The following is a 27290-nucleotide window of genomic DNA, read 5'->3' on the forward strand; positions in this document are numbered from 1 at the left end:
TTATCTCGTCTGCAGCCCAGACCCCAGCTGCACTTATCCATTGCCTTTTCAAAAACAGCAGGCTCCCGTTTTTGAAAAGCCACTGGATAAGCATGGCTGGTGTCCGGGCTGCAGATGGGTTGCACTCACCCAGCTGCAGCTGAGGGCGATAACACCTGCTTTTAAATTTAAATATAACTTTATCCCATTGACGATAAGTCACTTTAAAATAAATTTGATATTCTCCAAAGTGGCTCAGAGTGCTTTTGACTAGTTTTGATCAGCTCACCAGCTATGACATTTATTGAATATGTGACAACAGTAATTTATACAGTGATAACTAGACTGTTGCACTGTGTTCTGTGCAGAGCTAACCTCAAGAGTCCTATGGAAGCACATACCATAAAAGATTAGTTAAGAATGTTAGGTGTTGCAACAATTTTTTTTTTTTATTATTATTATTATTTTTGCTTTAGGACCTTCCATGTCAATCCTTTGGGAATTTTCAGGTGACTTATTGCTAGCTGGCTAATGAAGATGTAGGTGTAATTAGAGTTTTGGAGGTCGTGATGAGTGAACTGACATTATAGTAATGTGGAATCTGACAGGCAATTTTTCAATCCAGCATTATAAACTGAAAATGATTTTTTTAATGTTACATCCATTTGAAACAGCCCTTTTCTATCACCACGTGTAACAATGTTATGTGTCATAACATACTCTAAAAACACAACATTTTTACAAACATAGGTGTTTGTAAAAATTGGGCATTTTTTACATCCTTTAATAATTTAAAACTGGCAAAGATTCATAACCGCTCTGATAGCCTTTAGGGCTGAAGGGTGGGGTATAAATACCATAATAAATAAATAAATAAATAAATAAATAAATAACATCTGAGCATGTGCAAAGATGGCAGAGTTTGTCTGCTTAGTCAACCAAGTATACACTGTACAAGCACAGAGAACAGAATAACTTAGTGTGCTCAAACTTTTTACACTTGGAACCCCGTTTATATCTACCTACCTGAGTGCACCTCCACTCAGTGTGCTATATGAATAAAATATTTTGGTTATTTTCATTCACACATTCATGTATATTCATATTTAAACATTTTATAAGGAAATAACATCATTCAAATTAGAACAGTTTTACTGAATACAACACACATGTAAATTTTTCACACACAAACGTTTAGGAAGAGAAGGAGGAGGGATCAAGGCTTCAAAGTGTTGCACATCTCTTGAGTGAATCTTGCACCCCACCTGGTGGTCCCATCCCACTGTTTGAAAACCACTGGAATAAATGATAATAAATCTCTTAGATGTAATTGTGGAAATAATTGCCATAATCTCACGGATGTGTATATACAGAGTGATGCATGTACATTAATGGACTAGAATTGACATACGGACTATTGTTGTTGATGTTTATTACAATTATTTATATCCCACCTTTCTCTTGATATAGGAACTCAAGGTGGTTAACAATGCAAAGTAAAACTATTACAAAAGCATTAAAATGTAGAGATAAAGTTTAAAAACAATTTAAAAAGTTAAAAATATTACACTTTAAAAAATAAACTGCATTAAAAAACTCTGTTACAAAGCTTAAAATCTGAATTACACAGCATTTAAAAGCTCAACCCTCATTAGTTTGAAAAAGGCTGATAGGACAAGAATGTTTTTACCAGCTACCAAGAGGACAGCAGGGGTGGGGTCATCCTGGCCTCTCTAGGGGGGGAGTTCTAGAGCAGAGCCTGGGAGTAGCCACTGGGAAGGCCCAATCCCTTGTTCCCATCGAATAAGCCTTAGAAGGTGGTGGGACAAAGGCAAGGACCTCTCCAGATGATTTCAGTGTTCTAATGGGCTCGTAGAGGAGGCTATGGTCCTGCAAATAACCTGGACCTAAGCGACATTGGTCTTTATTGGTCAAAACCATCACTCTGAATTGTGCCTGGATATGGACCAGCAGCCAATGGAGCTGTTGCAACAAAAGAGTTGTATGCTCCCTCTAGCCAGCTGCAGTTAACAACCTGGCTGCTGCTCTTTGAACCAGGTGAAGTTTCTGAGCACTTTTCAAAGGCATCCCCATGTCTACAGTAATCCATATGGCGATGTAACCAAGGCATACCCACCATGGCCAGATCTGATTTTTTCAGGAATGGCACAGCAGGTGCACCAGTTTTAACTGTGCAAAAATGCTCCTGGTTACTGCTGAAACCTGGGCTTCCAGGATCAGAGCTGAATCCAGGAGGACCCTCAAACTGTGAACCTGAGTTTCCAGGAGCGTAACCCCATCCAAGACAGGCTGAATCCCTATCGCTGGGTATCATCAGCAAACTTGTGGCACCTTACTCTAAAACTCCAGACAACCTCCCCCATTCATGTAAATAGCATAGAAGACAATGCTCAACCTTGAGTGACCCCACAGGATTTTGGCCAAGGAGTCAACCCCCAGTACCACCCTCTGAGAGTGTCCCTTTAAGAAGGAACACAACTACTGTAAAACATTACCTTCAAGCCCCATCCCAGAGAGGCAACTCTGGTCTGGATATGGTCCTTGGTATTGAAAACTACTGAGCCTACAGGAACACACTCCCTCTTTCCAGTTCCTGCACAAGTCATCCAAGGTGACCAAAGCTGTTTTTGTCTTATAACCTGGCCCGAAACTAGAATGGCATGGATCTAGATAATCCATTAAATGGCTGGATGAGGAAAAACAAACTCAAGCTGAATCCAGAGAAAACAGAAGTACTTGCCATAGGTTCCTTAGGTCCGGGGAGGGAAATTTGTCCACCACTCCTTGATGGGATCACACTTCCCTTGAAGGATGAAGTTTGCAGTTTGGGAGTACTTCTGTATCCATCTTTACATTTGTCATCTCAAGTGGATGCGACGGCCAGAAGTGCGTGCTTGGTACCAACTTCCTGAAGTTTCGCCAGCATCTGTGGCTGGCATCTTCCTCTGAAGATGCCAGCCACAGATGCTGGTGAAACGTCAGAAAGAAACTCTTCTAGAACATGGCCACATAGCCCGAAAAAGCCACAAAAAACTATGGATGCCAGCCATGAAAGCCTTCGACTTCATCTTATATTAACAATTTAGATGTTTAATTGCCGGAATAGCTATCATGGCTCTGTTAAAACTAAGGATCTTTGGGAATCCAAAACTACAGGAAAAAATATTTGAAGGACAGTCTAGGGTTTTTCATTCTTGTGTGTCACTTGTGCCTTTGTTTAAATGAAAGAGTGTTCCATACCGTAGTATGAGTCCTACTTCATTAGGGGAAAAATAGGATCAAGGAGTTTTACAACTATAAAAGGGATGCTATGTGCATAGATTCCCCAAGAACAGGCTAGGAAGTGAAGAGTCCCATAGCTGGAAAAAAGACAGGATATAAATAAAGATGACTGCTGCTGCTGCTGATGGTGATGGTGATGATGATGCATGGGCACACCTCACTGAGAAGGCACACTGGGTTTTCTTTTGCAATATCAGTCTTATCTAAGTTTGGGGAGGAATGTTCCTGCTTCTAGTGTGTTCCCATTTCCCACAATATTTTTCTGGGAGTGCCATATTTTGACATTCCTGCTGTTTGTGATCCTGGATGGTATATATGGATTGACAGATTGTCCTGAAGCTGTCCTGAAGCAAACATCAGACTTAATTGCCACCTCCCCACTCAGACAGTATGAGAGAGGAACAGCAATTTTTCAAAAAATGTCAAAATGATTTCTGTTTTACACAAGAAAATAAGAGCCTTTCATAAGCTTAAAATATATTAGAACAGGAATAAATGTTTGATTGATTGTTTTTTGACTTCTCCCATTCCAGACATGGGATGTAGAGTTGGAAAGATCAGCACAATCCTGGGCGGAGACATGTCTTTGGGAACATGGTCCTGCAAGTCTTCTTCCCTCCATCGGACAGAACTTGGGAGCACATTGGGGAAGGTATATAGAAAATAATTTGAAAATATAATTGTTTAAAACACATGTAATTTGTCTTTATTGAAAATCAGAGCAGTTACTGACATGATTTTGGAATTCTTTTCACTTTTATTTGTAGATATAGACCACTAACATTTCATGTCCAAGCGTGGTATGATGAAGTGAGAGATTTTAGCTATCCTTATCCTCAAGAATGCAACCCTTACTGCCCCTATAGATGTTCTGGTCCTGTATGCACTCATTATACGCAGGTGGGTATGCACTTTTTAATAATTACTTTATGTGAATTAGTGTATTAGTTTGATACATATATTTTACAAAGATAGAAATGTGGTAACAACAACAATAACAGTATCATAATCATCATCACCCCTTCTTTTTCACCTTTCCTCCTTTTGGGGAGGAAAGCAGCTTACAAGAAATGAACAAACACAGTTAAAAATTCACAAAATACAAAACTTAAAAAGAGATTGAACAATATAAAGAAACCCATGCTGGATCACATGGGCCATAATACTCCAGGAGAAGCCTGGAATATATTGGCCCCAAAGCTGCCCTGGCTTCCCTCCATTACCTTGGCCCCTCCGTTGTGGCACTGGGTGGCTGCTTGTATGTACATCCTCCTGTTCTGGGCACCATGTCCACTGGCATGAGTTGCTCACTCTGAGATAACAGGGTGCCCAGTGTTGATCTCATGCTCTGGTTTCACTTTGGTAACTTTGCCACATTCTGCTGGAGTGCAGGAGAGCTGTGGTGGTGGCGAAAACGTTGGTCTTTTTTCTGCCCTAAAAAGGAGGAGAATTTTGCTGCTTCTTTTTGGGCCAGAAAAATGCCAGATTGGGGCCACGGTGTGCAGTTACCTCAGCCTTGTTCTGGCCCTCAAAGGGGCAGCATCAATCTGCCCCTTTTGGTCCATCTGTACCAGCCTTTAATTTGGATCCAAAACAAATTTTATGCATGTTCTTTTCTTCTTCTATTAGTGAATCTGTCTGATTATCTATATCAGTGGAATCCCATTAGAATCCACTTGTGATAGTCCCAGATGTGCTATCTACTGTATCAATTTCCCTGAAACAGTTACTGTTTTAGTTATATTACCTTTATATTATGCTGGCTCTCTACGGGTGCTGTTTCATTTGAACATTTTTTACATAAAGCAAGATTAGTTGTCACAACTTTTTTGTGCTTGTGTTTATTGTATTCACTTGTATTATTTGAATCAGATATTTAACTCCTGTCCCCAATCTTTTTGTCTTCTAGGTGGTATGGGCAACAAGTAGCAGAATAGGTTGTGCTGTTAACTTGTGCCATAACATGAATGTCTGGGGACAGATATGGCCAAAAGCAATTTACCTGGTGTGCAATTATTCACCCAAGTAAGTATGTATACAGCAGCTAAATGGATACACTATATGGAGCATTTCTGCTCTAGTTCTGTTTGAAGTAGAGAAAGTCCAAGGGTTTAGTACTTCACAGATATTAGAAAAGTTACATTTTAAGTTTACAGTTCTAGAATCCCCCCACCAACATGGCCACTGGGAGTTATACTAAAAATGTAGTTTATCCAACATAAGGGGATCACTGTCTGTCTGTTATCTACTCCAAATTCTCCCTTGTCCCAAGCTACTTCAGTATATGAAGGTCTGAATGTGAGTTTTTGAATGGTAAGCATCCCCTCTCCTTGCCATCACTTTACTCCAGATTTTTCCTCTATAAACTAGTTCTCAATCTTTTTTTCTAAAAGCACTGGTATCTATAACATGAAGACCTCTGTGATTAATCACTGCCCAAGTACTGGGTTTCATGGAAATATTTTGCCTGCTAAATGGGAAGTGGTCACAAAGAACCTGCTCCCATAACAGTACCTGAATGATTTATGGATATTCATATTTACATAAGATCAGTCATTCCCACACTTGGGTTTGATAATGTTATTGAACTGGCCTGGTGGTGCAGTGGTTAAATGCCTGTACTGCAGCCACTCACTCAAAACCACAAAGTTGCGAGTTCAATACCAGCAAAAGGGCTCAAGCTTGACTCAGGCTTGCATCCTTCTGAGGTCACTAAGATGAGTATCCAGATTGTAGGGTGCAATTAGCTTACAGTTGTAAACTGCTTAGACACTGCTAGTTTGGTATGAAGCAGTATATAAATGAAGCTGTGTTTTCTGTTTTTTTTTTTGGGCGGGGGGTTAGGTCTGCTGGGAGTTGTACTGCATTATCAGCTGGGAACTCAAATTTGGGAACCACTGTTTTAGAGAGTACAGTATAAGGCAATAAAAGTTTTAGAGAATGTTGAAGAAAAGGCATTGTTTCTAGTAGAACTTTGGCACAGTGCAACACTAATACAGTCTGAATTTTGAGGGTTCCAACCTAAATGTCTTTTAGTCCAAAATCACAACATTCCAAGCATTCCTCACAATCTGCCAGCTCTATTTTTGACGGTAATCTGCTCATTTTGAAACAGATTATTAGAGGAGATCTGATTGGCAGCAGTTCAACTGAATTATGGAGATCTTACGTGGTGTTAAATAAGGTTGCACTCAGCTGCATAAGTGCTTGGCTTTGGAACAGCTTTGGCAGAACAATCTTATATTTGTGTTGTGGTGGTAGGGAGAACATACTGGTTACATCAGTAGAATGCACACCATATTCTATAACCATGCAGGCCAAGAAGACAGAGGCAAATCTCACCACCCAAAGGTTCCTAAATTTGGGTTAAAAATGAAATGTGCTCCCAGAATCTATAAGAACACTGCCAGAATCCATTACTCAGACTGTACCTGTAGGAAACAGTGGTAGAAAGAGAGCAATGGGAGACAAAGAGCAACAGGAAACACCTGAAATCCAGGATCCTTGTAATTGGACACACAAGTATTTATGAGAAGCTTAGAGAGAAGTAGAAGAGAAGAAAGAGCAGGGTTTCATTCAGTATTTTTGGTCCAGCCTTCCCATTGTAGAGGATGGGGAGACTTATATGTGAGTATAAATTCCCCTTGGACTTTGCAATGCAAGTGTATGTGTTTGGTGACGGTTTGTTCTGTTTCTTGTATCCAAGTTGTGATCCTGCACATAAAGAGAGGCAACAGTTACAAGAGAGTGCCTCACCTTTGCTTACCCGAGTAGGAAATTGTGCTTTCCTTATTCTATTTCCCCAGCCTCAGTAACAAAACTCTCTTGGAGAGTTCTGCCAGTGCTCTGTCATAGGAATAGCATTCTGTTTTCGTTCTTTGACTTCCTTCAAATCCTATAACGGGAGAGATTGGCTTAAAACCCTGTTCCTTAGGAACAGATGTGGATGTTGTTAACTATTCATTATGCTCTTCTGTTTACAAAGTGTACTTACTGTGCATGTAAGTCTTTAAATGCAACCCTTTGCTAATTTATCAATTGCTCATGGCCTAGGTTGCAACCTACAATTCCTGCCACTGTTCTTAAAGGAGAAATACTAGTGCTCCCAAAAACAGTCCACATAAAATGTACAGACACAGTGGATGGCAAAGCATTTTCTTTGGGCACTAGTGTAGTATAGTGGATTGAGCATTGGACTATGAATCTGGGGAGCAGGGTTCAAATCCCTGCTTGGCCATGGAAATCACTGGGTAACCTTCGGTAAGTGATATTCTCTCAGGCTTAGAGGATGGCAATGACAAATCCCCTCTGAAGAAAATTTCCAAGAATGCAACATGACCTTAGGGTTGCCATAAATCAGAAACAACTTGAAGGCACGGAACAACAACTAGATGTGTACTGATTAGGCCAGTTGTGACCCATTTCAGTTGTGTAAATCAGAATAGATGTTGTGAACCTATTTCACAAAATAGCATGTTTCTTCCTAGGGGTAATTGGTGGGGACATGCACCATATAAGCATGGCCGCCCATGTTCTGCATGTCCACCTAGTTTTGGAGGAGGCTGTAGAGAAAACCTTTGTTATAAAGGTATGTATTTTTAGTGCTATTGTGAATAATGTTTTTAAATACAATATTAAATAATTGTAGCAATCATCTCTACTTTTGCACTTTTTGCACTTTCGTTGGGAGTCTGACATTAAGGGGAATCCTTTGACTTAATGTGGGATAGTATGTATTGAGCAAAGGCTTCTGCATATTTTTCAGCTGTGCAAGGAGGCTTCATTGAGAAGAAGGGCCTAACTAACAGAAGCTGTTATAATGTGTTAGGTCATCTTTTTGTCTCACATGTCTCACTCCAATAGGCTGTGTTCTCTGGGTCAGAGTTCTTCTACTAATAGAAATGGAAATAACCCTGAAACAAAAGGTGACTGAGAACTTTATCGCATTGGCTCCTTCCGTTCCGTTTTGAGCACGGAACGGAAGGAGCAGGGACGAGTGCGGAACGAGTGGGGGACGGATTTTACCGCACGCACCCGTCCCTCATTCGTTCCGTTCCCCCTCTCTTCCGTTCTTAATCTGTTCCAGAGGGGGAAATTTTTGAGAACTGTTCTAAACAGTTCTCAAAAAGCGTGCCCTTTGGAACGGAATGGGCAGGGAAGAGAGGGGGAACGGAACGAGTGAGGGACGGGTGTGTGCGGTAAAATCCGTCTCCCACTCGTTTCCGTTTTCTGCCAGGCCGGGCCGAGAACCCGGTGCGATAAAGTTCTGAGACTTGAAACACACAGGCCAAAAAGAGCCAGTTCTGGCCACTTTGGGTATGTGACACGCAGATGACACATACTCCTGGAGTGGCCAGAGCCTCTGTGAAGCCATACAGAGGCTGCAAGACCCACCCCAAAAAGAAGCAGTAACAATCTCTCCTGCCAGTGGCCAGTTTGGGACCTCAATTGGGGCCCAGTTGTGACTGGAGCAGTCAGAGGCTGCTCCTAACTGCTCGTCTGCTTCAGCCCTTGGTTTCACTTATCACATCCGCACTTAAAAATGTCAAAAAAGTTTGTTTACATATGCATAGTTACACCGCAAATCACAGGTAGCCAGCCACTGTGATTCTTCTTTCTGAATACAGTCATTATTCCCAGATTGCATGCCTCAAAAGAATTTAATAATCTCCCATTGTTTAAACAGATGTGTATGTTGGCTTTTGGGGGTGGGGTTTAAATTCACAATGGTTGGTATTACCGTTATTACAAGGCATCTAGTATTAACTTTTTAAAGCAGGGCTAGGCAAAGTGTATCCCTCTGGATTTTGTTGGACTACAATTCCCAGTGACCCTAGCTAGCAAAGAGGAATGATGGGAGTTGCAGTCCAACAGTATCTGGCTACACATTGTCTACCTGTGTTTTGTGTTGTAACTATGCATGTCTTTTTGGAAGAATGTCTTCGGCTGCACCAGCACTGGAGAAATAATCCAGTTTGACACCACTTTAACTGTCATGGTTCAATGCTGTAGAATTCTGAAAATTATAATTTGTTTTTGACACCACAGCTCTTTGACAGAGAAGGCTAAATTGCTTCCAAAATACAGTTCCCAGAATTCCATAGCATTGATCCATAGCAGTTAAAATGGTATCAAAATGGATTATTTCTGCAGTATGGATGCAGCCTTACTGATCTCAATCAGACATTGATTGAGGTAAATGGGTATAGGATTGTGACCTTAAAGTACCATTGATTTCAGTGGGATAGGTTTGTACAAAATAGAATCTAGAAGTGCTTAAGACCTCAGTGCTATAAACTCCTGAGAGAAAACTCTAGAGAAATGTGTCTGGGGTTGCTTTGTAAGTTTCCCCTTCATTAGTGATTAGTAAAGACACATCTGAAATTTTCACCACTTACACTTTTAAGTTATTCAGTGTGGCCTGCTACAGCAGAATAGTATTTCTTTCTTTCATTTGCTTTGACAGAGGGTTCAGAAAGAGTTTATTCTCCAGAGATGGAAACCAATGAGATTGAACGACAGCAGCCACATGTTCAGGAGACATCACAAAATCGATTAAGGTCTCATTCGTCTTCCTCTGATGACAGTGAAAGAAATGATGTCATCAGCAAACAACAAATGTGTAAGGAAATTCTATTTTTAACAGGCTTAACATTTTAATTGGATCTCAAAACACACAGAAACACTGCAATAATCTTGACTGCTTTCCCCTCAGCTCAAATTGTTTCATGTGAAGTGCGACTGAGGGACCAATGCAAAGGAACAACTTGTAATAGGTAGGATGAATGTGACAGTTTATCAATAACCCATGAAACTAACTACATCTTTTTTTGTTAAGAAAGCCCATTTTCCTATCATCCTTTTCAAAGCTTTTTCTGTTTTGATTTTCTTTTTAGGTATGAATGTCCTGCTGGCTGTTTGGACAGTAATGCCAAAGTTGTGGGAAGTGTTCATTATGACATGGTAAAGATATAATTCAGTATAAACCTAATTGATTTCATTTTTAAGCTAGGATAGTCAACTCATATATATTATAGTTGACAAAACATTATATGGAGAAAATATGCTTAAACATAAGATAAAAAGAAAAAATTCTGAAGAGAGAAATATCTGGCAATAAGAATGTGATTAATCAGAATCTGAGCTCGCTTAGCTTTTCTGATTTCTGTCTTGAAACTAATTCTAATTTGTATTCATATCAGATTGAGTCCTCTCACTTTCATAGAGAATCTCATATTTTCTAAATGCACTATAGAACCAGATTTTTTAAAAGTTAATGCACTTTCCCCCAATAGATTAAACATGATTCTATGGATTTTTCATACGTATTCACGTTTTTCAACATATTGTGCTAAACTGTGCATTGATTGAACACATATTTAAGATAGAAAGATCAGACTGAATACTCATAAATGTACAGATTTTCAGTCACCAATTGCATTGAGGTGAGTGTTCAGTTAAGAGGAGCTGCAAAGTGGATAAGCTGTGGTCAAAAATAGATGGGAACAAATTTCTATCCAATCTCTTATCTTGAAAAAAATATCTGACTTAACAAAATGGGCCCATTCAGGATTGTAGACCTGAGTTTAGACCTCACGTGGAATATAATTCACAAACATAGTCAGAGTAATATGTATTTCTGACAGTATCACCTAGCTCCCCTCTGTCAGACTGAAATTAATGGTGGCTAAGTTATAGTTACATTCCAGGACAGTAGATTTAACAGTCAGTATTTTCTTTAAAAAACCAAATTTCCTACTTTTTAGAAATATAATGGAGAAATATTTTTAAAAGGTATTGATTTCTGTGTTTTTTCTTTTTCTTTCATAGCAATCAAGCATTTGCCGAGCTGCAATACATTATGGAATCCTTGACAATGATGGTGGCTGGGTTGATGTTACCAGACAAGGAAGAAAACACTATTTTATTAAGTCCTATAGAAATGGAGTACAGTCAATTGGGTGAGTACAAAGATGGCCATTGTATCGGGATACTAGAGTACCAGGTTTATAACATTTCAGACTATTTTAGTAACACAAAGTAAATAACTGTAAAATAAATTAGTCAAAATCCATTAAAATGTTATGGTAAATATTGATTGCAGGCTAATGACTAAAGGCCTGTGTAGTCTGATTGAGGATACCATAAAACAAACTACAACATGGGTTATTGGAAAGTAAATGCCTCAAATGTATTGGTAACAGCTGCATAGTTTGGCTTGGCATAAAGCAAAGATTCAGAGTCTGATACTGAATGACCCCAAACATTCACCTTTTGCAGGATTCCTAATCCAGAACAGGAATCAGCCAATGAGAAAGCCACTCAGACACACAACTATTGTGTGGTTTTCTGCCATCCAATGATGAGGGAGGTTCACCTATGGTGAGCTTTGCCTCTAAGCCTCCTCCCCTGAAGTCCCCTAACAGGTCACCTTGAACTGATAGATACTTGGCTATCAGGCCCAACTGTTGTGGCACCTGGATCCTGCACCATGCCATAGTGCCTCAAAGTTGTGACAGAGGAATAAACACACTGATAACCTATGAGCATGCATTAACAAGGAAAGAAATCCATTGAATGTCCATGACAACCCTCAGCAAGCTAGGAACAGAGGGTGGAATGGATACTGAAACCAGGGTGCCTGGCTGAGCAGAGAGCTCCTTTTTATATACTGCTCAGGTAGACCTGAGGGAAAACTGCTTCCCTCAAGTTGGGTGCCTAAGCAGCACCTCTCCTGCACACTGATTGGTTGCTCCCTCCTGGCTATATGAAAAATGCAAACGATCCTGGGAAGGGGAAGCTGGACCACGTGGAGAAGATGGCAGCTCCCTGCTGTCCTCACTGCAGCCATAGCCATCAAAATCCCCCCGTCCCCCAGGTAAGTGTGGGGGGGGGGCTCCTTTATGTATTTTGTTTTGAATGATAATATAATAGCTATGAAACTTGGGTTTCATTCAAGAGATTACACTAGAATCATGTCAGTCTTTCCAAGATCCACATAGCTCCCTTTTCATTTACCTTCTGTATGTTTACATTTGGTGGTATTCTCAAAGTAGAGTCCCCTCTACTTTCAGCTCTCAGCAAAATGACCTCTGGGTCTCTCCTTGTCATTTCACCTTCCTTTTCTTTTTTCCCCTAGGATCTTTCCCTTTCCATCCACAGCCGTGAACTCTTTCTGTTCCATTTTCTTATTTCTTTACTTCCCTCTTTATAAAATGCACATTCTCTTTCTCTTTCTTCTCCTTCGCTTCTGATATTTTCTTCTTCTTTTTTCTGCTTCCCAACATAACAAACATTACATGACCCTGTGGGTGGGAGAAGACAGGGAAGATTAGCCAGTGCTGGATGAGCCCTCTTGATCAGCTGTCCACTGTCTCCCTCCAACTGGCACATGGCTGTGGCTGTGCAGGTGGAAAGGGGCAGTGGAGCCAAGAGGAAGATCACCCATCATGTGCCATGATAGCGAGCAACAGGCAAGCCTCCTCACTTGGCAAGCCTCCTCACTCCCCTGTCCCTCCTATCCACATAGGCACTACCTTGCCATGCAGGTGGGAGAAAGTCGGGAGCATAAGCAACCAAAGCTCTTATAGTACTGGCTCTGATAGCTAGCAGCAGACATACTTTGCTGGCCTTTCCCTTCGCTCCAGCTGCCATCTGCCATTTGTGATATAAGAATGAAATGTTGAAATCTTGGATATTCCATATGCCTATGATTTGAAAATCGGTTTTGAAAAGCAAAGACAAAAGCACAAAAGAGTCAATATGAACAGTAGCTTAGAAATTTATTTACAGCTGTTCCTGTTGTCATTTCTTGTTTTAAATAACTGTTCATATCACAATACCACTTTGAATTATGTTATTATTTTACTGTTTTATGGCCTTATTGTACATCACCATCATCATGATATGCCATTATTGTGTTGCTTGTGGAAAGCAAAACAACAACAATTAATACTAATGTTATTTGTATTGCAGCAAGTACCAGTCTGCTAATTCCTTCACAGTCTCTAAAGTAACAGGTGCGCATTTATTTATATGATATAATTCTACTAGTTTATTTGTTTGTCATTTAATTACGTATTTTTGTGTAATTTTTATTTTTGTTTTAAATTGCAGTACAAGCAATCACTTGTGAAACAACTGTTGAACAATTATGTCCATTTTACAAGCCAGCCACACATTGCCCAAGGTAAACAAGCCAATTAATAATATAATAAAAATACAAATATAAGCAATAGTCACATTATACTGTCTGCATACAATCCCCACCATTACATAATAATAAAATGCAATAACAGTTACAATAGTTAAACCATTAGAACAATTTAAACAAAGAAAATGAAATAGGACAGCTAAGGGCGGACATGGCTATGCTTCTTTATCATTCTCCTCTCACCCAGTCACCACCCAGATGAAGTATCTTCCCTCTGAGTCCCACGTAAAATAAGGGAGAAAGCAGCCTCCCGACTGTTCTGCCACCACTATCTCTGGCCCAGGTGGAATAATGGCTCAACATCCTTGGAACTAGCAGCCAGATGTTAAAGGCTCCTCTGTGCCCTTTCAGCTGTTCTGGAGAGTTGTCGACCAGCAAGGCAGCCGTTAAAGGCTCATCTGCATCCACTCAGCTGTGCTGGAGACTTGTTGACCAGCAAGGCAGCCTTTAAATGCACCTCTGCACCCACTCAGCTGTGCTGGAGAGTTGTAGACCAGCAAGGCAGCTTTTAAAGGCTCCTCTGCCTATTGTGTCCTCATCTCAGTGAAAAAGGAGCCTACAGACATTTCCCCCATCAAGGGATGTAGCCAAGGGGGGGGGGGGTTTCTTGGGGTCCGGACACCCTCCTTCCATTAGAAAAACGAATGGTGTGTGCTGCTGCGCCGCCGCACCCAAGCCCCATTATAATGGTGGCCCTTAGTCTGGACCCCCCCCCCCTTCCTAAAATCCTGGCTACGTCCCTGCCCCATCCATCCTCACCCTCAAAATCTGCTGTGGTAGCTTCAGCGATTGTCTTGTAAAGATTTGGCAGAGGTGAAGAGGCAGGGAGAGGAAAAAGTGATGTGATATTTTACTTTTAATCCTTTTTATTTCGTGGATTTATTTTTATATCTGAAAATGTTTTTGTTTTCTTTCCTATGATTTAAGGGTCTATTGTCCTCACAACTGCATGCAGGCAAATCCACACTATGCACGAGTAATTGGAACACGAATTTATTCTGATGTAAGTAAGAGTACACATCATTATTATTATTGCTATTATTATTATTATTATTATTATTATTATTATTTTCTTATATCCCACTTTTCTCCCAATACAGGGACTCAAGGTGGTGAGTACTGAGAGTATTCCTGGCCCCAGTAACAGCACTCAGTGATTCTGAGCAAGTTTAGAAAACATACAATACAACAACATCATTATGGTATGTTGAATATCATATTATGGTGAAATGGGGAGAGAGCACAAGATGTAGATTTCATTTTCACCAGAGCCTCACTGGCTATAACGTTTTGCTTTAGATAGGTGGATGTGGGTAGGCATCTCATTTTTTTGCTGAAGAATTAATGTTGAATGCTTTTGGTAAGCTTATATTTCTTAATAAATCGCCCTATTTTGAGTTTCCATCTTTAAAGATAGCCCCATTTTGCTGGAGCTCCATAAGGGAGCAGGACAAAACTTTGTAGCTACAATGAGGCTCTGGTGAAAATGGAATCTACATCTTGGGCTCTCTCTCCATTCCACCATAATATAATATTCACCATATCATAATGATGTTGTACTGTAAGTCTTCTAACCTTGCTCGAAATCATTGAGCGCTGTTACTGGGGCCAAGAATACTCTCAATATGGCCTGCGTTTATACAAGGTGAACATTAAATATAAGTGGGTATACTTGAATAGGGAGAAAAGCCTGCCTGTGGATATCACTTTCATTAGCATTTTCTTTGCATGTGTAATATCTGCTTTTGAGCTAAATATCAGTGTCTAATATTTTCCACCCCTACATAACCAACATATATGTGGTCAGGCTGGGTGATTGCTGAAGCAAATTCTTGGGAAAGTTACTTTGTGCCCATTTTCCATGTCTGCTTCCCTCTATTTTTCTGTTGCTTAATTTTTCCTTGAAGAAATGATGTATGGAAGTTGGCAACTTGTAGGGAATTCTAGGACTTTAATAGCAGTTCTTCATAGGAAAGAAACCCTGTCAAGGACTACAGTGCACCTTTCCATGCATTCTCAAACTGACCCAATGTTAAGGATGTCAGTCTTTACTTATTTTGTTTATGGGTGCAAGAAACAAATATATGAAAGGCTATGTGCTGAAATAAACCTTTATACATTCTTCATAATCTTCTCACATTTTAGGACCTTCGGAATATTTCATAAAACTTCTTTCTGTACAACTTTGCTCTTTCTGCAAAATTCAAAAGAACAAAAAACAATGTCATCTGCATTGCTTTTTGGACTACCTTTCCCCCCTTCAAAACAAGTTCCAGAAATTGAAAAATCTCCTGGCAATTGCATTCTCTTGAAAGTTGTCTTGATGTATTGTACAAGGATGACATCCCTGATAAAAGTATGTTTTTTGCCATTGAGACATATGGATATATCAAATGAATAGTTTAAGTAAACCAGAATTCCTGTTATCAGAATTCAAACAGAATGTTCACTTGCACAAATTCCTCCACCATCTGTAACATATCAGCATTCTCTGCATGGTCATAGATATGGGTGGATCTAGGGTGCTTTTTAAAATTGTGTTTGACTGATATATAAATGTACATATTAATAAAGTACTGCAAAATTCAATTTTTTGTGATTGCACATATGGATATATCTGGATACTTTATGGTAGTGTTTTACCAAAATAGCATGTGCATCAGTAGCACCACCTGGCCAGCTGAAGCAACAGAAGCCTGCAGAAAATTGGCTGTTCTGTTGTTCTAGAATTTATCTTAGAAGTTATACTTCAAATGGATTGAAAGCATGGAACCAGACAAAGGGGCAAAGCAGCTTGGCAGCTTGGAGCAGCCTCTGGCTGCTCCAGCCCTGATTGTCCCAGGACCACGGAGACCAAATGTTTTGGTACTGAAGCTGGCCACTGTTGCAGTCCTAAATGGGCTGCTGGAAAGGAGTGGCTTTTTGCTGTTCCTTTTCTGGCTGGTTTCGGGATGCCTTGGGCGGCCTGAGAGTAGCTTTCAGCTGCATTGGAGGCATGTGTCATCTGCATGCCATGCCCCTGAAATGGCCGAAAGCTGCACTTTTTGGTCCATCTGTTTTGGGCCAGAGAGACGCAGCAAAATAGTAAAGGAAGAGGGGAAGGAAGCTGTGGTAGTTTCCTAGATCTCCCTCAAGCCTGCCTCTGAACAATTAAATGCAACTCTAACAGTACTGAGGCCTTTTTGATGTTTGTTTTTTTCCCCTCACAGCACATATTTACACAAAGATCTATGTGGATAATACTATCAATATCAATACATGATAAAAGTTTTTCAATATGTTTTTAGGTAAGAGTCAGTAAACAGAGAAAATACAGGCACCAGGTATTTTTGGTTCCCAGGAACCAGCAATAGGCTGCACCAGACAGGTGAAAACTAAGGAGTGCTTGAACAGTTTGTGACGATAAACTGATTTCTTGAAATATTCTAATATGATACCTGGCCTAGATCAATTTGCCTGATAAATCTGAGTAGTGACAATAATGGAGGTACAGGTATCTACAGATTAGAAAAATATTTCTTGTTATTTACACATACAGATCTATATAGTCAGTTGATACAGTATGTTATGAATTTCAGGATAGGCTCTGCTTGTTACCTGCTTAGGAAACCTGGTAGGCAAACAAGTCATATAGTAGTTTCTCAGCCTGATAGTTTATAAAGCCATTCAAGGTTTTCAAGTGACTATATATTTTGTCATATTTAAATTTTATTACTCATTTTTAAGTTCATGCACTTCATTTTGCTGTTTACCTTTTGTATCCCCTCCCCCATTTTAATTATCCAGTAAAGTATTAAAGAGTCTGTTTCCCTTTTTTGTATTACTTAATGAAGAATGAAATTATAAAATACAGAATACTATCCTGATAAGGTCTTCAGACAGACAGATCTACATATACAGATGATACAGATAAAACAGAATTGAACAGAATCCAGTAGGGTATTTCCAATGACATAACAATTCCCTTCTCTACTATGCATTGTGTAGTGCTAATGTGATATTGGATTTAGACATTTGTTTATTGCATAGTTTGTTTTGATGTTTGAAAAAGCTGTGGTTCTAAGCCATCTCAAACACTTTGAGGTCACAAGAATGTGGCATGGAAACCAGTCAAATAAGCTAGACGTGTTTCTTGCCAACTTCTTTTTTCTACAGCTCATTTTTTTGGTTCTTGTCATCACTTGTTTGTTAATGAATAACTGTAGAAATATTGGCTTCTTAAGAAATTTGAGCAGTGCCTTTTTACAATGTGTGTGCCTGTGGCTGAAGTAGTCTACTACTGTATGGGCTGACACCAGCTGTACTGTTACATGCCGGCAGAAGATCATGTTACAGTTTAGATTATATGTTTCTAAGTATATGAAAGCTGGTTGGTGATCTTGTGGTACAGGACAAGAAAAATAAAATAAATAATAATAATAAAAGTTTTATTTTTATACCGCCCTTCTTCAATCAGGGCGGTGTACAACAAGATCCACAATACAATATACATCCAAACACATACAAGATATTAAAAACCATATCACAATAAGAGCTGACATATTAAAAATATTACAGCCTCATGCCAGTCTAATACTGGCAGAGGGAAGGGGGGAGGAGAGTACATATTCAGGGAGAAATATTCAGGGGTAAGCTTGTTTGAATAAATAAGTTTTCAACCCCTTCTTAAATTGGGGTAGGGAGGTGGCTGCGCGGAGCTCCATTGGCAGCGAGTTCCAGAGGCTGGGGGCCGAGACCATAAAGGCCCTCCTGGAAGTAGAAGCTAATCTAGCCTCCGGAACTCTTAGAAGTTGCTGCCCCGATGATCTGAGGGTGCGGGGCGGATTATATGGGGAGAGGCGGTCCGTCAGATACCTTGGGCCCAAGCCATTTAGGGCTTTATAGGTAACGACCAACACCTTGTATTGCGCCCGGAAGCGAATAGGCAGCCAGTGCAGGTCTTTGAGCACTGGGGTTATATGACTGGCCCTAGACGTATTAGTGACCAGTCGAGCTGCCATATTCTGCACTAATTGCAGCTTCCGGATATGATACAAGGGTTGCCCCATGTAGAGCGCATTGCAGAAGTCCAAGCGAGAGGTTACCAGAGCGTGTACAACAGTTCCAAGGTCCCTCCGGCCCAGATAAGGACGCAGCTGGCGTATCTGCCGAAGCTGATAACAGGTGCTCCTGACTGTCGCATCCACTTGAGATGTAAGGTGGAGCGACGAGTCAATGATTAAGAACAACACGTGATGTGAATACTAATGGAAACAAATATTATCTGTAGAGAGGAATGCTTAAAAGAGCCTTTAAAATGTGTGTAACATGCCTTTGCAGGCTAATAGTATGCTGTAGTAGATATTTGACATTTTGCTGAGTAGCAAAAGAAGGAAAATGATTAAGCAGCTTGGTATTCAGATTCTTTGACCTGTTAAATACTGGTACATGCCAAAGCACAGCCATGAAGCAAGGTGTTTTAATACTGCATGAAATGTTTGGCTTGCTTTGAAAATATATAAGGCTATTTTACATATACCATATCTCAGTAACCTTATCAGCTCAAAGTTGTGTGTCAGACTTTAAGAAGAAATTGTTCCTTTACGAGTGATGCCATTTATTTTTTTGCAGTAAGCAGTGTTTATATGCAGCTTATAAATGATGCAGCATCTTTCAGGGTCAACAAAGTATGCATACTTGGGCTTTATTTGTTTGTGCATTGCATTTATTTATAGATATAAATATATTTATTATAAGTGCATTATCCCTTCCCCCAATTAATGTGAATAACCCCAACTCAAGATATATAAGATACAACATGCTTTTTATGGTGGTCTCACTACAGATTACAACTTGGACAACATCAGTAGGGTTTTTTTGTCCTCACTTTACTATATCACAGTGGTAGTGAATCTATGGCACGCGTGCCAGAGGTGGCACTCAGGGCCTTCTCTGTGGGCAAATGTGCTGTCACCCTAGCACAGAGTGTGCCAGAGTTTGTTACTAGAAAGCCAGAGGGACGTGGCACTTCGCAATAAATAAGTGGGATCTGGATTGCAGTTTGGGCACTTGGTCTGTAAAAGGTTCACCATCACTGCTATAAAATAAAGGCCTGTTCTACACAAGCCTTTGCCATGCCCCCAATACATCCTAGGGGTTGGCCGAGGATGCAGCGTCCAATCAGGCCTCACCCCTAGGACGTACTGGGTACGTCAATATGGCGGCACCCTATACAGATGGGCGCCGCCATTTTGACGTTGTGGACACTTAGCGTCCGCACATCGTGGCACGGTTATGATGCTGCAAGTGCGCCATTGGCGCCTTGCAACGTCATAACCGCGCCACAAAAAGAACCTGCATTTTGCGGGTTCTTTTTGCTGCACCAGGAAATCGCACGGTTTGTCCGCTGTGGTTCCCTGGCACAGCAAACATGGGCGCCGGCAGAGCGCCCTTTTTGGGTGCTCTGTAAAGCGCCAAAGATAGAAAGAGCTCAAAATAAAATTAGTTTCTAAAAGGAAAAATGCACTCGAGATTAAACACTTATGTTTTTTCCAAATTGACTTGAAATAATTAGAAGTTCATTAAAAACGGAAACATTTATTTGCTATTTTAGAGTGCGTATTAATGGTTTGTGGGCTGAATATGAAGGTGGTGCTCATGATATTGAAGAAAAATGGAACACCCGTCTCATTAAACATATTTAAATTATGTTGAAATTCCACTATTTATATCTAAAATGTCCCCTGAATTTCACTGGAATCCCAAGTTTGTCTCTGTTTAGCAAAAGTTAATCACTTTTCAATCCCTTATGGATTACAAAGCAAGAGATCAAAACTTACATAACCTTGTATCAGTTACAACATTCATATTGAGAAATTGCTATTTAAAGGAGGAAAAAAAAGTTGAATTTTATTTGCTCTTGTGTGCCTTCATGTTATTTCAGACTTATGATAACCCTAACTTGAATGTTGGCAAAATTTGTTCAGAGGAAGTTTGCCTTAGCCTTTCTCTGAGGCTGAGACAGTGTGACTTTCCTAAGGTCACTCAGTGGGTTTCCATGATTGAGTAGGGCTTTAAAATCTGGTTTTCAGAACGATAGTCCAGTGCTGAAAGCACAACACCATGCTGGCTGTGTATATTTTGTACATCAAAATAATCTAAAATTCTAAAGGATTCTGACTACTGAGTTGGTACACACTGCCAGTGACATCACTAGGGTTGGTTACACCTGATATGGTAATTCATTGTATCACCCCCACCCTCCAGTTGACCTCTTCTCATACCACATGCAGAATACTTAGTAATGTTTTTTTGTATTCATAAATCATAATTCCCATATATCAATGAATGTAATGGCAATAGTTGTGACATAAACAGCTAGCAAAATTAAAATTATACCTTTAAATTACAGTATCATATACACAGCCTGAAATTTATTTACATGTACATAATTTTATAATGAAATGTCATTTTTAAGAACATTAAAAAATATATTTTTAAATCTTTTAAAAAATTAAATTAAAAAAACCACTGAGGTTTCTTCTTTCTCCTCCCACTGTGCCTCGCTCCACTCACGCCATCTATTTGGATTTTTAAAGGGACACAGGTGAACACCATAGCCTGCTTCTGCCAAAATGCAGATTTTTTTTGGGGGGGGGGGAGCATTGGGGTTATTCCCCCACTTTGGGTGTCAAGTAGTGTGGCTTGAACCCACTGCACCCCCTGCACACTGCTAGATTATCTTGATTCCTCCAGCAAGCAGGAATGGTTAAAAAGACTGAGGATGCCCCATAGGTGGCTGCTTGATCATGATGCTGCGTGAATAAGGAACCCTGGTTTGTCCCTCTCCTGACAAGGCAGAATCATAAGCAAAATTCAAAATTATGGCTTATATCTGGGGAAAGACAAACTGTACTTCCTCGTTCATGTGTTCATTATAACCAAACATAGGTGGAAGTGCCATAATTTGTTTAGCTATTTGCATTGGCAGAGGACATCAAGCAAGTGTGAGCTGGCTTCTTGTAAGGCACCAGTGCAGCCAATAATTACAGAAATCAAGCCAATGCAGATCTTCAATTTTAAAAATTCTATTTTTAATTTTTCAGATATCTAGCATCTGTCGGACAGCTGTACATGCTGGGGTAATTCGCAATGAAGGGGGCTTTGTTGATATCATGCCAGTGGATAAAAGAAGAATGTACATTGCTTCATTTCAAAATGGCATTTTTTCAGAAAGGTATAAAGTACACGTTTAAAGAAATGTATTTACTATCTATCTGCATACACCTGTCATTCTTTGTATTCCTACATTTCATTTTGAAGTAATTCAGTCATTATGTCATGACAATTAAGCAGTCTGTTGCATAACAGTAGGTGTTGCCAGGAAGAGATGCCGTAGTATGAGAACTGACTGTCTCCTTTAACCTAAAATCATAACTCTAAGAGTTGCTTATGAATAAAAACAACTCTTTTGTTTATTGATTCTGTAACAGTGTAGTGGTAGCTAATGAGAGAATTTCATTAATTTTTATTACAGATTTCAAACTGAATTTCTCAGTTTGTCAGATAAACTAGATAAAGTAGGGATGTTCACAAACAGATTTGGTCTGGGTCCTGAGGCAACATTTTGGAAAGTAGCCTACTACAGCTAAGACTGATTTGAAGCAGACTGCTTTGAGCTGGATTTCAAATTTGATCTGAGAATCAAATTCAGATATTCATGCCTAGTGTTGAATATAACTTGAAATCCAATAATTGGCTGTAACTATTTTCCCTTTATCAGAATTGAATAAAATTTGCAGAAATAAAAGCTGCTTAGCAGGGGATTATGCCTGCCAAATTGTAGACAGATGGGTGCTGAGAGTTTTATGCTGTAATCTTTAAAATTTGTTTTTTTTTAATTGAACTACCTGTTAATTTTTAATTTCTGAGAAGAATTGGGAGATGTTTGCAACCTTAATGCCAAAACACACTGTAGAAATAATCTAATTTGAGACCACTTTAACTGCCCTGACTCAATGCTAGAGAATTCTGGAAAATGTAGTTTTGTGAGACATTTGGTCTTCTCTGTCAGAGGGCTCTGATGCCACACCAAACTATTCCCAGAATTCCCTAGCATTGAACTAGGGCAATTACAGCAGCCTCGAACTGGATGATTTCTGTAGTGTGTCTTGGCCCTTAGTTACCTCTTCCAAAGGAATTAAAGCTGCCATGTTACAGAGGAATAGGTGTATATATTTAAGAGGTATTTTAATCTTGATTTTGTAATTATCCAAAAAATGATACAATAATTTAACTGAGCAAAAAAATAGAAATTAAATAGTAGGGAAATAATAGTAGGGAAACTATAAAATAAACAAAAGCTTGGCGGTCAGTGAGTAATAATTTGTTTCTTCCCAAAATCTTCTGAGGCAAAAAGGGTTTTATCTGATATATTTGTAAAGATTTAACCAGATTAGAATAAGATATACCTTCCTAGACAAATAATTACAGAATCATCGCGCTACCACTGAAGATCATGTTCCACATAACTATGCATCTCATCTCATAGGGGAGCCAGAACATGGAAGCATTACCCTTTTGGATGACAAATCCAATGATACCTGGCCAACATAGGGGACTCATGGCATTGTCATAAAAAGTAACTTTTCTAAGGTCTGGAGAGAAAACAGAACAGGATATTCTAAGTATGTACTGTAAGTCAGTGCAAGATTAAAACAAGAGTGCATGGTAGTGTTGGAATTTTATAAAGTAACAGCATATATGAACAATATTCTATTTTATTTCCTTTTGCAGTTTACAGAATCCGCCAGGAAGTAAAGCATTCAGAGTATTTGCTGTGGTTTAAAGGCTACCATATAACTTATAAATACAATATCAAAAGACAGTGTTTGGAAGAAGAGAAATAAAATTCCATTTCATCTACTTCCTGGAGTTTGTATAAAGGTGTAATATTGCTGTACAGAAGATATTTACTATTTCCTGATTGAAAAAGTGTTTAACTTCATGTAAATCTTAATGGGAGGAGTAATCTATAAAATTAAACATGGGAAAACACATATAAGAAACTACAATAGTAAATAACATGTTTTGAATCCTGTGTTAAATATTGCTATATTTTCTTAGCATTTTTCTATGCAGTTCAAAGTTCACAAATGTTTCACAGTTTAAAAAATCTGAATATAGTATCATGATGATATTTTATATATGCCACTAATATTAAATATAAAGGTATTTGTATGCTAGATCATCAAGCCCCTATATATAGATTTTTCCTGTGGTTTAAATTTGGGAAACAAAACTGATGCCCTGAAGCAAGCAGTGGCAGATATTACTATAGAAATATCAGCATGGAAACCCCCCAAAATTGAGGTTTGCTAGTTTTATTGCTAAATAGCCAGGGTGGTGTAGTAGTTTGAGCATTGGACTAGGGCTTTGGAGAACAGGGTCCAAATTGTCATTCTGCCATGGATACCTTAAGCAAGCCACACACTCAGCCTCAGAAGAAGGCAAAGGCAAAAACAAACTCACACAACAACAAAATTTTACCCCTCTCCCTCCAAAATCTTTAAAGAAATGCTACTTAGAAGTGATCCTGAGACCCTGGCTACAGATGTTTTAAAATATGTTAATCTTATACTTAGTTATGTTTCTGTACATTTTAAAAAAATGAAAACATAATTAGCAGCTACTAACATGCTATGAAATAATTATCTGTATAAAGAAGTGCAAAATATGACTTAAAGCTGAGTTGTTTTATTTTAGAAACATGTCAAGCATTATTAGGACTGACATTCAAATAAAGCTTTAGCACTGAGTATAAACTAAATAATAGTTATTTTTGGCTGCAATATGTCACTTCCCACAAATAGTCCTACAAGCACGATGTTGCTTGTAGGGTTAACACCAGATAGTATCTATGCTGCCCTGTATAATATTGGAGAATGATGGAATTGCACTGTAAATTAATGTGTAACATAGAACCCAAATAATCTTAATTTCTTTATCTGTCATATATTCCTGCAGGGCAGGACATGATGCCAATTCCATTCTTTCATTTGATCTCATTTATGTTAAATATCCCTGTGCATTAAATCCTACCATATTGTGGTATAGCAGAAAAAATAGTATATTGTATAACTCTGTAAAACTGCTAAATATTTTTGTTTGTGTTCTGAGGGTTTTTTTGTATCTTTATAATTTGAATGTTATAATTTTTTTCAAACAGCCATTGATATGGAAATTCTTTATACATGCATCACAGTATTAGTTTGTTGTGCTACATGTACTACCTCATGTAGTTAGGCAAATATTGTTAGCTTTTTAGGTAAATCTTTTTATCTTTTTTTTTGAATAAAACTCAACTAAATGACAAAAAAGGGTCTTTTTCTCAATCCTGCAGTAATACAGATCTTGGAAATGCTACTTTTTTTGGACTATAGTTCTCAGAATCCCCAGAAGCTATTCTGGGAGTTCTTGGATTCTGGGAGCTATGGGCCAAAACAGTAACCTTTCCATATTCTGTAGAAATATGTTTGACATATCAAATTCATATGCTTGGCATATCATACACACTCCCTCCCTCCTTACATCTGATACAAATACTGAAGAGTGGTCATAATTCAGTAGTAGAGAATGCATTTTGCATGCATGAAGTCCCTAGTTTATTCTCTTCTGAAATATCTAAATCAGACACCAGAGCTAAGAAATACCTGAAACTGAGCTCTGTAATGATTCTGCTTGGTTAGGGGATTCAGTGTTACTGACTCAATTTAAGGGAGCACTTCATATATATCTTAGTACCTAACAGGCCATCCAGTTCTGGCAGATAAGGCTGGTAATGGAACACAGGTTTTCACTCCTTTTCATAATCCCACCAATTTTCTTCTGTCCCTAAACACAGAAATCAATAAGCCATTTCCTATACAGAGCAAAGGTTAGAGTTCGGCCACACACCTGACTCTGCCTCTGTTCTCCTTGGTCTTCAATCTGTCTGTAGATTTTTTCTCTTGGATGTAATTTATCAAGACACATTTCAGAGGTGCTGCAAGTTCAATGGCAGCAGGGCCAGAAATAAAAATAGAGCCATACTACTTTTTCCTCTCTTTCTGGAACTCCTCTCTCTTCTTGCTCTTTATTTCCTTTTCTAAATTTCCCTCTCGTTCCCTCTACATCTATTGGGCTGCTGGGGAGGCAGCATTCACTCTTGCCAGAAATCTCAGGTATGAACTGATAAATTGCACAGGTTTCTGCTATTAGGCTGAGGGTCACATGTTGCCCTAGTGCTGAAGATTGCTGACCCCTGGCCTAGGCTATGGGAAATCCTTCCCCAGCTCCAGAATTCTGCTTAGTATGGGAATGGAAGGGGAGAGAGAGAGACTGCCCTGTGTTGCCCCTTCCTCCTGGCATCTCATTGTGAATGGGATACAGGTTCAGCATCAGTATCATGCAGAGCCCAGGTCTAATTCCTTGCCATGGGCACCCTTTAAACAATGGCGGGGTACAGACCGCCACTTTGCAGCGGTCTGCCGCCGCCGCCAGTAGGTCCGCGGGGGAGCCGGAGCCTTCAGACGGCCCGACTCCCGCGCGGACCGAAAAAGAAGCTCCAAAATGGAGCTTCTTTTACCGTCGCGTTTGCAACGTAGCGAGGCGCCAGGGGCGCGCTCGCTACGTCACAAGCGGCGCGACGCGTACGGATGCTCAGCGTCCAATACGCAAAGATGGCGGCGCCCATGTGGAAGGGGCGCCGCCATCTTGTACGTATAGGATACGTATTAGGGTTAGGGGGGTGCGGAAGCACCGCCCCTTCCTAACCCTAGTACGTATTCTATACGTACTAAATGGCGGTATGTATCCCGCCATTGACTCCCTGCCCCAGCTCAGTTCTAGCAGGATCTAGGAGCTGTCTCCTACTGTTGAGACCTATGTTACAGCTGCACAACACTGTTGTGTGTAAGCCTGTTCAGTGCACTTTACCAAGAGCCCTCTGAAACCTGAAAGCATCTATCAGGGAACATGAAATATATTTCCCCAGGATTCCCATGGCTGTGCTGGACAGAGTAAGAGAAATGAAAATTCTCTTCCCATCCCATTGGTTTCTGCCAGTGGGGACAGGAAAGTCCCCTCCACCAGCTCTTGCCTTATCCCTCCCCAGAGAATTGGATGAATGGTGGTCATTTATATACATAGAGAAAGGTAAAAGAATGAGCCTGGTGACACACTGAAGTATATAGTCAATGGGATTCCTACTATTCCAGCTTCTTAGAATCAAGTTTCTTTTCTTTGCACAGACTTCCCTCTGCCTGGTAGAGTGTGATAGAATGATAAAAAGTGCCACAAGTATAGAATGATATTGACAATTACTTTTACAAACTGATACAAGACAATTAAGGAAGAGCAAGGGTTTGACCTCTGGTTTACCCAATTCCATTTTAACCTGCTGTTCAAGTCCACTGCTTCTTTATTCTTGAATGTTAACTGAAAATGATCAGTTTCACTAAATAAAACTTGCTTTGGAGACTATGAAGCCTTTGTTCATTATTTGTTAAAATCCATCTGTTTCTCATTTTATTTGTATTTATTTTGGAACCACTTGCCTTCTGAATAAGCAATTCTATTATTGTTTCAGAGCAGCTCCAAAATCTTTTGGGCAGCAGGCAGCATTAAGCACAGAAACAGAGAAATGATTTTTGTGGTGTTTTTTTTTTAAAAAAAAACAAAAAACAAAAAAAACAAAAAGCTTAGTTTCCAGTTCTGGATTAAATCCACTTGCGCGCACAAAGGATTCTATTGTATGGACCAATTTAATACTTGCTGC

At 39.6% G+C, this 27290-nt stretch overlaps 1 protein-coding gene across 1 annotated transcript in view; it reads left to right on the forward strand.

Moving 5' to 3' along the window:
- Positions 1-26985, forward strand: part of CRISPLD1 (cysteine rich secretory protein LCCL domain containing 1) — a 42311-nt gene extending 15326 nt beyond the window's left edge. The window contains exons 3-15 of the mRNA XM_089517487.1: positions 3816-3934; positions 4050-4182; positions 5192-5307; positions 7770-7870; positions 9749-9904; positions 9998-10058; positions 10179-10245; positions 11113-11243; positions 13258-13301; positions 13399-13471; positions 14423-14498; positions 21580-21710; positions 23270-26985. Of these exons, the coding sequence (XP_089373613.1) occupies positions 3816-3934; positions 4050-4182; positions 5192-5307; positions 7770-7870; positions 9749-9904; positions 9998-10058; positions 10179-10245; positions 11113-11243; positions 13258-13301; positions 13399-13471; positions 14423-14498; positions 21580-21710; positions 23270-23321 (1260 nt within the window). The 3' untranslated portion in view covers positions 23322-26985. The remainder of the gene's footprint in view (positions 1-3815; positions 3935-4049; positions 4183-5191; positions 5308-7769; positions 7871-9748; positions 9905-9997; positions 10059-10178; positions 10246-11112; positions 11244-13257; positions 13302-13398; positions 13472-14422; positions 14499-21579; positions 21711-23269) is intronic.
- Positions 26986-27290: the final 305 nt, after the last annotated feature.

This window comes from Sceloporus occidentalis, unplaced genomic scaffold (assembly GCF_023333645.1).
Source record: "Sceloporus occidentalis isolate IW3139 unplaced genomic scaffold, rSceOcc1.0.p SCAF_3, whole genome shotgun sequence".
NCBI lineage: Eukaryota > Metazoa > Chordata > Lepidosauria > Squamata > Phrynosomatidae > Sceloporus > Sceloporus occidentalis.